General features: G+C 43.1%; 2 protein-coding genes across 2 annotated transcripts; one reads left to right on the top strand and one right to left on the bottom strand.

Moving 5' to 3' along the window:
• Positions 1-6: 6 nt before the first annotated feature.
• On the top strand, positions 7-5,707 carry si:dkey-110g7.8 (GTPase IMAP family member 8). Its single transcript, XM_012816745.2, has 6 exons — positions 7-185; positions 390-755; positions 1,034-1,160; positions 1,876-2,102; positions 2,442-3,029; positions 3,568-5,707. Exons 1-6 carry the CDS (start codon positions 155-157, stop codon positions 3,627-3,629), a joined length of 1,401 nt encoding a protein of 466 aa, XP_012672199.2. The 5' UTR covers positions 7-154; the 3' UTR covers positions 3,630-5,707.
• A 955-nt stretch (positions 5,708-6,662) lies between these two features.
• On the bottom strand, positions 6,663-9,888 carry atf4b (activating transcription factor 4b). Its single transcript, XM_012816882.2, has 3 exons — positions 9,713-9,888; positions 8,346-8,762; positions 6,663-8,238 (listed from the first exon to the last, which is right to left on the bottom strand). Exons 2-3 carry the CDS (start codon positions 8,656-8,658, stop codon positions 7,370-7,372), a joined length of 1,182 nt encoding a protein of 393 aa, XP_012672336.2. The 5' UTR covers positions 8,659-8,762; positions 9,713-9,888; the 3' UTR covers positions 6,663-7,369.
• Positions 9,889-10,406: the final 518 nt, after the last annotated feature.

Below are 10,406 nucleotides of genomic sequence, written 5' to 3'. Positions count from 1 at the left end.
TGACTGAGTAGCATGTGGATTTCTCAGCCTTTCAGATAGCTCTCAAAGATACATCAAAGACTGGACAGAAAGAAAGACAGGAGTGCAGGAACGAAGGAGCAGGAGGGTGTGGGAGGGGAGAGTGAGAAACAAAACCAGTCAAGGAAGAAACAAAATGGCCGGCCTCTCCTCCGGTGCATACACTGGTAAGTCATTGTGCCTGACCACTCATTTCAGTCAAATCCACTGTTTTCTGCTGCCATCTCAGAACCCAGCATGATTCACTTCAACTACATTAGCATCCCTGAGTCTTTGAATCTGAGTCAGTGTCAAATGTCTTTGACACACAAATGCATCATGGAGCTGGTACCATGTAACTTTAATATCTTTCTCTCTCTGGATTTCTGAAGAGCCTGAGTTGCGTGCTCGACGTATTCTGCTGATAGGCGGCCAGCAGACTGGGAAAAGCTCAGGAGGCAACACCATCCTGGGGAAGCAGGTGTTCCCAGAGGAAGTGACATCAGACAGCGGTGCGTGCCGAGGGGAAGTGTTTGGGTGGATAGTTACCGTGGTGGACACACCTGGCCTAGGCTGGGGGGATGGAGAGATGGACGCGGATCAGCCGCAGGAGTCAGCTGACCCCTGGAACCTGAGCTCAGGTGTGCTGCTCTGCTCCCCGGGGCCTCATGTCATTCTCCTGGTGCTGTCTGTGTCTCAACCCCTCACTGAGAACCGCATGAAAATACTGGAGACTCACCTGGAGGGACTGGGCAGAGGTGCGTGATCATGATAACCTTTAATGTATTTCTCTCACAAGTTATAATTAGATTTTTGAATATCAAATTACATAGAGGGTATCACAATCTTGGAGATGTATAAATACCACCTCTTTTAGAGGAAGAAAGAACTCACTAAATATTAAATCACTCTCACTGTCTGTAATTCCCCATGCCACTTTCTCTCCCTCCCTTTCCATCTCTGTCTCTCTTGCTGTCTGTAGAATATCAGTGTTCATAAAACTATACTAAGTGGTGACTGGATACCTCTTTCACAGGTGTCTGGAGGCACACCATTGTGTTATTCACGGGTGTTGATGCACTTGGTGAGGGAGGATGCTTGGAAAGCCACATCATAGAGGGAGGAAAGCCCTTGCAGCACTTAGTGGAGAGGTGTGGTAACAGGTATTGCTGCGCGCCTAAAACTATTTAGTGTTGAATCCTTACATTCTGAAAAGCTTTTCCAAGTCTAGTGAAAGAGAGTCTAGCAAAAGCGACTAGAGCGAAAGGCTGTTAAGAACTCAACAGCCAATTAAATTACATCCCTCCCTTCTGTGCTCCCGAAACAACATGTTAATTGGCTGGAATAGTGTATGGCTCAGTTCAAGCCACGTTGTTTGTTTTCTATTTATAGAACCAGGACAACAAACACACAGAACGGACAGCTAAAGGACCCTGTGTAGCAATTCACTGAATTTGATAAAATGTGTATTAGATTAGAATAGCGGACTGCACCTTTAATCAGACCCATATTCATGTAGTGAGATTTAAGTGAGGTTAGTCTAAGAACTGTTTGGTTTATTGTTTTGAGGTGGGTTTCCCCCAAAGCATAATTTTGCCAAAACCGTAGCTAATTGAGGGAGAGTCAATCATATTGAACACATTCTTCATTGCCATGGTCACTGCACTATGTCGCTTTTGGGGAAAACTGCACAAAGCTGAAACAGGAACTTATTAAGTACAGATAAGTAACTACAATACTGGTGTAACATTATTATCAGTATTCCAACCATCATCCTCTTGAAATTGCAAACATTTTGGAATATGATAAATAGTCAAGAAAATACACATTTCATGCTTTGTGTTACTTTAAAAGTAAAATCACATATGTCTCCTACAGGTACTATGGCTTAGACAACACTCGACCACGTGAAAGGACTCAGGTTCAGGAACTAATGCTGAAGGTGGAAGAAGTGGTGGAGCAGAACCACGGATGGTTCCTGGAGGTGGATAGCAACTACAGAACAAGGAACAACCTGATGTGGAATGTAGCAGTAGAGGCAGAGAGGAGCGTGGTGGAGTCATGGCACTTCCAGGAGATGCCCATGTATATACCGCCGCCAAGAGGTTGGGAGGAGTACTCTTAAATCTCTTTAACAGAGGAAATATTACACTCAAAAGATCAGGCTTAATTGTAATCACTTGTAATCATTAGGTATGATTGTCTCGGTAGGTAGGTATGATTGTCTTTAACTACTCTCTTGGAAGAGCATCTTTGCATGGCACCATCTTATGGTATGACAACATATGATGTCTCATAGAACATTGATTTCATGCATAGTTTGCTGGGTCTAGGAAAAGGAAAGGAACTTTTGAAAGTCAGATTTATTTCCCTAGAACTCCTGTCATCAACCTATCTGATGTCCTTTCCCTCCTCTCCTCTCCTCTCTCTTTCCTATATCTCAGAGCTGAGGATGATTCTGCTGGGCTGGAAGGGTGTGGGGAAGAGCTTGGCGGGGAACACCATGCTGGGCTTCCAGGGCTTTGACGTGGGCAAGCAGACGGAGGTAAGCCTTAGGAGACAGTCTCAGGTCTCGGGGCGCCGGGTCACAGTGGTGGACACCCCGGGCTGGGGCTGGTGGTCAGTGAAACAAACGTCACTGCGGGTGAAACGTGAAACGCGGAGGGCCGCCGAGCTTCTCCACCCGGGACCACATGCCCTGCTTCTGGTGCTTCCTGTCGTGTCCTCCCTCACGTCCCGGAAGAGGTACGTCCTGGAGAACCACATGGAGAAGATCTTTGGCACGCAGTGGTCCCAGTACACTCTGGTGCTGTTCACCTGTGGGGACTGGCTCCGAGGTCTGGGGTATTCCATCGAGGAGCACATCCAGAGAGGCGGGAAGGAGCTGGTCAAGCTGCTGGAGACCTGTGGGAATGATTACCATGTCCTGGACAGCAAGAGCCCTGAGGGCCACAAACAAGTCCCCGAACTGCTGAACAAAGTAGAGGAGATCATCGCACATAATGCTACAGCGCCTTACTTGTACATAGAGGGTAAGTCTTGATATAAGCCTTTTTATTGATGGTAATTTTCACTTCCACCTACTTAGAGACTCAGTCAGGCAATGGTGGTCGATCAGGAAACAAGGCTTTATTGTTTCATCTGCAGATGGAGCGAGTAGTGCTTTACAAGCAGATACACCTGGCTAGATCAGAGAAGTCTGAGCTTATGTACTTTAGTTTTCATACCATATTGACAAGGAGAGAGAGTTAATCAATGCACCCTGCCTACATGGATATAATATGCAGCCACACTGGGAGAGAGGGTGACATGCCACTCTAATCTAAGTGCAATTCTGACTATCAGGAACAGATGTGTATTGACAGGGAATGCAAAAGAATAAGTCACACCATGACACCAAGTTGGAGGAAGCATTCCTACCAACAGAGTTAACACGTGTAGAAACAAATTAAGACTTGTTATAATCATTTCTGTTTGACTCTAATTTTGATTATAAGGTAGTGATTCTGATTTACAACTCTTTTATTACTTACGTGCATGCATCCTCACAATGAACATCTTTCCAACCAGTCAATGAAGAGTCCGTGGGAAGAACTGAGTCTCCGGGATGTGCAACATGTAATCTCCAGTAAGGAAAAGATGCTGAACAAAATGAGTCAGTCACAACAGTCACACACAACCTTGTACTGTGACTTGACAACCAAAGTGATGTGGCAAGGCATTCTAAAATAGCACCATGTTTATGCAGTATTGTCAAACGGCACATAACCATCCAGGTTTATTTGTGTATCTTTTGTGAAATGTTGTTAAATATTGTTGAGGTATCCTATTTACTATCATTGGGCCTCATTCACATCCCACATTCCACTGTGTAACTACCCTCGTGTTTACAGAGATAACTTTTCCTTTTTAAACAAATGATGAAGCAGCCAATTCTCTCATATTCATCGTTACCTTTTACTTTTCTGTTCCAAAACCCCACTGTGTTTAATTTAGCTAGCTTCTCTAGCATGTGTGTGGTATTGACCACTATTGATGCTGAGCCCTTCTTTGCGCCTTTGCACTTTGGCAGGATACAACAAGAAAAACATGCTTCAGTGATTATGACATGCTATTTAGTTGCATGTTTATAAGTTACTGTATGAAGTTCTACCTGTTTGCACATAACCAAGTCCTGCCTTTTGACAGATTTCAGTTTTGAGAGCGCATGGATCCTCAGTGGATATTTCAGGCAAGCCTACATACACAGTGGCAATGACACTTCAGTCTTTGATATTCACACACCCATTTTTTGGAACATGCAGCTTATGTCTGTCAGATTTAAACACATGGCCATGAGCTTTGGCATGGGTGTCCACTGGTACATTTAGTGACAGCACCAGGTGCTCTGCACGGATGGAGTGAATTAATTTATATATATTCAAGATTCAAACATTTATCCATATGCTGCTGCTATTGTCCATTAGGTCAGTATTGTAACTTAGGGGATCACACTTCCTGAAACTACAATGATTACAAGAGGATCCTTCCTATCCTTCCAGGATGAATAGGAACCCTTGGCTATTTCCAAGCCCGTGGGCCACGTGGAAAAGTCCCTGCATGATGCTCAGAGTTCTATTATGGAGTAGCCATGCTGTCATTTTGTGTATTTGACTGTGTATTGCTGCCTATATTCAGGCAGATGTTTTTGCAAAAATTGCACATTTGTAGAATTTTTTTTGTCCTGTAAGAATTTTGATTTTGGAGTGCTAGCCCTGAATTCAAAGTTAGCCAGTAATGACACGCCGCACTATCCTTTGTCTGGTTTGTGGCTACTTTCAGGGCGGCTGACACCAGGGGGAAACCAAAAGGGCCCTCTAACCTTTAAATAATCTGCTGGAATTATCCGTCATATTTGTGTGAACTTCATCTAGTACACATAAAAGCTTGTAATTTGTTTTAAATGATAGCAGAGGTGCAAGGAAATGTATGGTTAGGTATTTGAAAAAAAGATCTTGAAGTGTTAGATGCAGCTGCAACAGGTACAGTCTCACCTGCAATACAGGGTATTAATCAAGAACAAGGTGAGACATCAAATGTAGGTAGCTTAAACATCTGGCCACCTAGCTTTAACTTTAATATCCAGTTATTGGCTTGTATAAAAGCCTAACACACCTCTTCCAGAAACAGTCTGGAGATGGAAGTAGCTGCAGGAAGGAGAGATCATCATCTTGTCCTGGAAAGAAGCGAGACACACGGCGGGCCTGTCACTGTCATGCTAAAAGTTATTTTCATTAACAGATTTAATTTTCAACATATTCGCTGTAGTAATACATTGTATTAACAAACTGCATTAATATGAGAATACATTTTGCAATAAATTGTATGACTGTAGACATAGCCTACAACTTGATTCACTCTGGATTCTTAAAAAGTGACCGTGGAACTCAGTTGACGTTTCACCTTATTGAAATCGATGTTTGTCAAAAGTAGTGCAAGTTGCTTGTTGCATGTTTGTTGAACACATCTTTCAAAGTGATTATATTACCCAGATAGCCAAATTCTGAAGACATCAACATTCATGCATGGAACACCGAAAGACACAACATAATAAACAAAACATGGAAGTACAGTAATTCACACATTACTCCCACTACACGCCACAATATGTAAAGTTGTTCATGAGTCTTTTGAAACAACTTTAAAACGTATATGTTGTACATAGCCTAAATATGTTTTGGAATATCAACATTGTCTCCTAATTTGTTAATGCTATCTGAGTATCAATTTGTAGAGTTTTGTACTTCTGCCAAACAGCAATCAAGTCCATATAGGATATGTTTTGATACTACAGGTATTCACAATTGACATTGAGGTCATGCTCATTTTTTCATTGTCTGCGGTACAAGCTACATAACAAACTCCTAACATAGATGTACCTAGAAGAAAATATAATAAGGCATTTAGCAAAATAATCCAACATATCCAGAAAACACCATTCTTGCACTTTTTTTTATAACAAGGGGATAAATTACATTTATATATAAACATGTCCATCTACTGAGTTTGGTCCCCTTCTTTTTTTTTTACAAATTGACAGCTCTCCTTGGATATTTGCATAAACACGATTTGATTGGCTGGCGCCTGTGTTGCCACTTGAAAAGTCAACTTTCTCCCGCAAGCAAAGCGAAGCAATAGAACCACAATTCAGTTCTGCAACGCATGACATCACCCCATTCAAAGTGAATGAGAAGTGTCTCTGTTTAAACCTCCAACGCATACATACAAGGGCTGTTTGGTCTTCCTATGTTTATGAGCGTCTCTTGGTTGGCCTATATATATAATATAATATTTTAGCAATAACAATAAATGTTTGTGCGGTGTCCACCTTCAAAAATCAGGGCATACGAGGTATGATCAAAACGTTTCGAAACTGCGCCTACAAAAAGCAAAAACCATATTTAATTTAAATTTGGATGCCATCTCCTTCGAGACGGTCCCTGCCACACTTGGAATTCTCCCTCGAATTCCCTTCCTCTCCGGCACCATCTGCTGGTAGGGGTGGTGGGGAGCAACAGACGTGTTGAAAACTTGGTGTGGAAACAAACAAATCACTATAATGTCATATCATATATAGTATAGCTTACATTTATTAAGATAATCATACAAGAGAATGGAGGCTGAGAGTAGGTTAAAAGTTTATTGAACACTAAGTTCAACAGTACAAGATATGACAAAAGATCGTTTCAGGATACATGAAGGTCAGTAAATAGAATACTATACACTACATTCTCAACAAGACAACTAGTTTGGACTCATCAAGGGCTTGTATTGTGCTATTATGTACATATATGGGGAACAGGTAGAAAAATGTAATCATTGGTCACTACATAATGTGTGGCTTTCTGTAGCTGTTATTCTGTGATTTCATAAAATACATACTTGAATACACGAAAAACCTTATAGTGTCTGTTTAAAGCAAAAGACCTGGTATATTGTTATAGGATTTACATAATTTTCAAAATGATCTTGATATTAATCCTATAGATTAAATTCCCAAGATACAACATACAACTGAATGTAATACTGTGCTACAGGTCCAAGATAAGAATTACTTAGGTCAATCATTTTCATACTGATAATAGTACTACTGAGAAACATCTAATTTACTGCTGTGACTGACATGCATTAGGGAACAGGATGCTCATCTTCACAAAGTCTATACAAATAATGAAATGATGCATCATGACATAATAGGACACATTAGTCAACTTCCTTTCCTCCTCCTCGTACTTCGAAAACTTTTCTGTTACCAGTCTTTAGGTTTCCACTACCAGCGTCTGCCATCCTAATCCTACACTTCACACCACACTAAAACTTGCTGCCCTTTCCCTTAGGTCAGGGCCTTCCGTTGCCGCACCTCCTCCATGAGCTCTTTCAAATACTGGATCTCCTTGGCGATGGAATCTGCCCTTTCGCTTAGCTCCCGATTTCTCTCTTCTAGCTTGTCACACACTGTCTGAATGGACTCCTGTTCGACCCGCTTCTTCTGGCGGTACCGCGTCGCCGCCGTCTTGTTCTGCTCCATCTTTCGTTGCTTCTTCTCCAGCACTCTTGTCCGGGCTTTGGACCCTCCTCCTCCTCCGGAGGCCACCGGAACCACCACCAAATCTGGGCTGGGTTTGAGCCTGGTAGCGCAACTCGGGGCGGGGTAGGGTTGGGTTCGACTGGAGTTGACCTGGTAGGCTTTCGAGGTCAAATATGTGTCACTGCCACTGCTGGAGAGGTCCATGGCGCAGGAAGGGGCTGGGGTGATGCCCACCTCCTGTTTTGGGGGGGCAAGGAGCAGGACGATGCGAGTCGGAGAGAGGGTAAGCACGATCCTGGACACCTGCGGCAACTCCACCGGAATGGGCTTCTCCACCTCTGAGATGTCCACCTCACTGCCCAGCTCCAGGGTGGAGTCTGGGGAGGTTGGGGGTAGCACAGATGGGGAGGGAACCGGAGAAGGGGGCTCCATCTTGATTTCCAGCTCCGCCTGAGCCTCTGGGACCAGAGTAGGGAGAGTGGTGGCATCAAGATTTGGAGTGGCAGCATCGATGACAGGATCGGGGAGGGATTCGAGGGAGTCCAGGGTGTTGACAAGCTCCTCTGGGGAGCTGGGGGAGTCTTCAGGGTCACAGGAGGTGATGAAAGAGTCCAGATCAAAATCATTCAGGTCCATCGTCTCAGCCATCCAGTCCATACCAGAGAATGCGTCCTCTGTAAATAGAGCATATTACATTAATTTAAGTTATAATATTAAAATTTGATCGTACATTTTGCAATATTTCACAGAAATTTCAAATCATAAAAATAAATAATCCCACCTTTTGTGTCACCTGAATCTATATGGGCATGGCTCAACTGGTTTGCAGCCACCCAAGGGAGGGGCAGCAAGTCTCCGCCCACTTTGTCATCCGGCAACGGAGGAGTAGGGGAGGATGGAGGGGAGAGAGAGGAGAACTGAGAAGAAGGTGAAGAAAGAGAAGAGAGGGGCGAAGAAGATGCTTCCTCTGGCCGGGAGGCAATCATTTCATCAGTGTCCAGTAGGGACTGGATTGGGTCAGCCGTCAGAATCGAAGGCCCCCAGAACAGGGCCTCCATATCGTCTGGGCCAAACTGTGAGCTCATTAGTGACATGGCTGTGGGTCACACGCAGGATCAGGAGATCTCGGATCTGGTGAAAGTCAAACGTTTCCTCTATGCTGTCTGCTACAGCAGTGCTGGGGAATGTCACAAAGGACCTGCAACAAGAGAGGGTCAAGAATTGGTGACTATTTCATGTTGCCACACAGCAAAAGGAGAATATGATCTGACATTTGTCTCACACATCATGACATACAGTATGATAGACACACAAGGCGCTCATAAAAATCATATGGACTGTTTAGGACTTTTAATCGTACATAGGGGCGTTACATTAGTTAGATTATACCGTACTATAATATTTTTTAATACTTCATTCAACAGAAACTTCCGCTGTCTCTAAGTAAGGACTGGTCAAGGCGTTAACTCCACCCACTAACAGGACTGCGAGGCTGATGGAATCGCGGCATGATATTTTCACATTGTGGAGTCAGGGCAAAATCTAGAGCGAGTAATCGATTTAACGAGTTTTTCGAGCAAACAGGAAAGGCAAATACAATATTTAATGGCAACTCTTTTCAACGTAACGTCAAAAAATTAGAACGTGCACCACTAACATATGCGTCACCGTTTGGAAAAAAAACGCAGGTTGTCGCCATTTTGTTGACCAGCTCGAGAAAGATTCTTTGTTGGAGAGACGGCGGTAGCCATTTTGAAGAAGCCAGACAGTATATTTTGACACCCGTCGAGTATATATTTAGAGGCCAAAAGCTCATGCTTATCACCATACCCCTCAGTGTACATCATAACCAGATATTTCTGAATGACAATCTAAATAATCAGGTTAAAGTGTTCTTATTTGAAATCATCCACTGGCTAAAATCTTTCAATCGGAAGCTTAGCACCAGCTTAAGTTATTCAGGCTAACGACAAAGACAATTCGCTCTTTGAATCACTTTCTCGTGTTACGACTACTCATACTAATTGATAATATAGTAGTTAACGTCATTTAACATTAGCTAATGTTATATCACGCTAGATACACTTGACCTCAGACATTCAAGCACTGCCCAACAAAACAGTGCTTCGGCTTATAGTAAATACTTACGCCATTTTGATAGAAATATAGTTGAAAATCAGTGCACTGCGTTGATGCACTGCGGAGTTTGCGGCTGTCAGTCTGCTGCAAACAATTACGCGGCCATTGTGCTTTCAGAGCGCAATCGCACGGGCTTCCATGAAACTATACTGACGTTAAGAAGGAGAAATGAAGAACGTGGGGCGGAGGTCGATACTGAGCTTTTATCTGACCGACTCACACCCGGGCCATTTGTTTGTATACCTCCGCCAAAGCCTCTTACATAGTCCCCTAATCTAAACTGAAATCATTTCAATGACATGTAATTGTGGTTAATATTCTTCGAATTCCGAATTTAGTACAGTCAGTGGCGATTTTAGCCTGAAATTTCCCATGGGGCAATTTTGTAGTGGTAGCGAAACCTTGAAGCTTTCCACCCAGACTTGTTGAAAAGTGTTTCGAAGCTTCAAATGCACTCTAGGGACACCTGCTGGTCAATATAGATACGGTGTAGGGGAGATTCTCGGGACATTCATCGCGTTGGGGTCTACAACCACAGTTATATTGCTGGGTCTTTTATGATAACACCAGAAATTCTCCTAGAAGGCCGCTGTAAATAGTTCCATTATAAATTATATTTGACCATCCATCACACCTATCTTTAGTACTCTCACAAAATCTGGCAGTATCCAAGATATCCACAGACACAACTGATACCCACCCA

The sequence above is a fragment of the Clupea harengus genome, chromosome 1 (genome assembly GCF_900700415.2).
Source record: "Clupea harengus chromosome 1, Ch_v2.0.2, whole genome shotgun sequence".
In the NCBI taxonomy this organism is placed as follows: domain Eukaryota; kingdom Metazoa; phylum Chordata; class Actinopteri; order Clupeiformes; family Clupeidae; genus Clupea; species Clupea harengus.
Note: the sequence above shows the minus strand (reverse complement) of the source record. Positions and strands in the feature narration are given on the sequence as shown.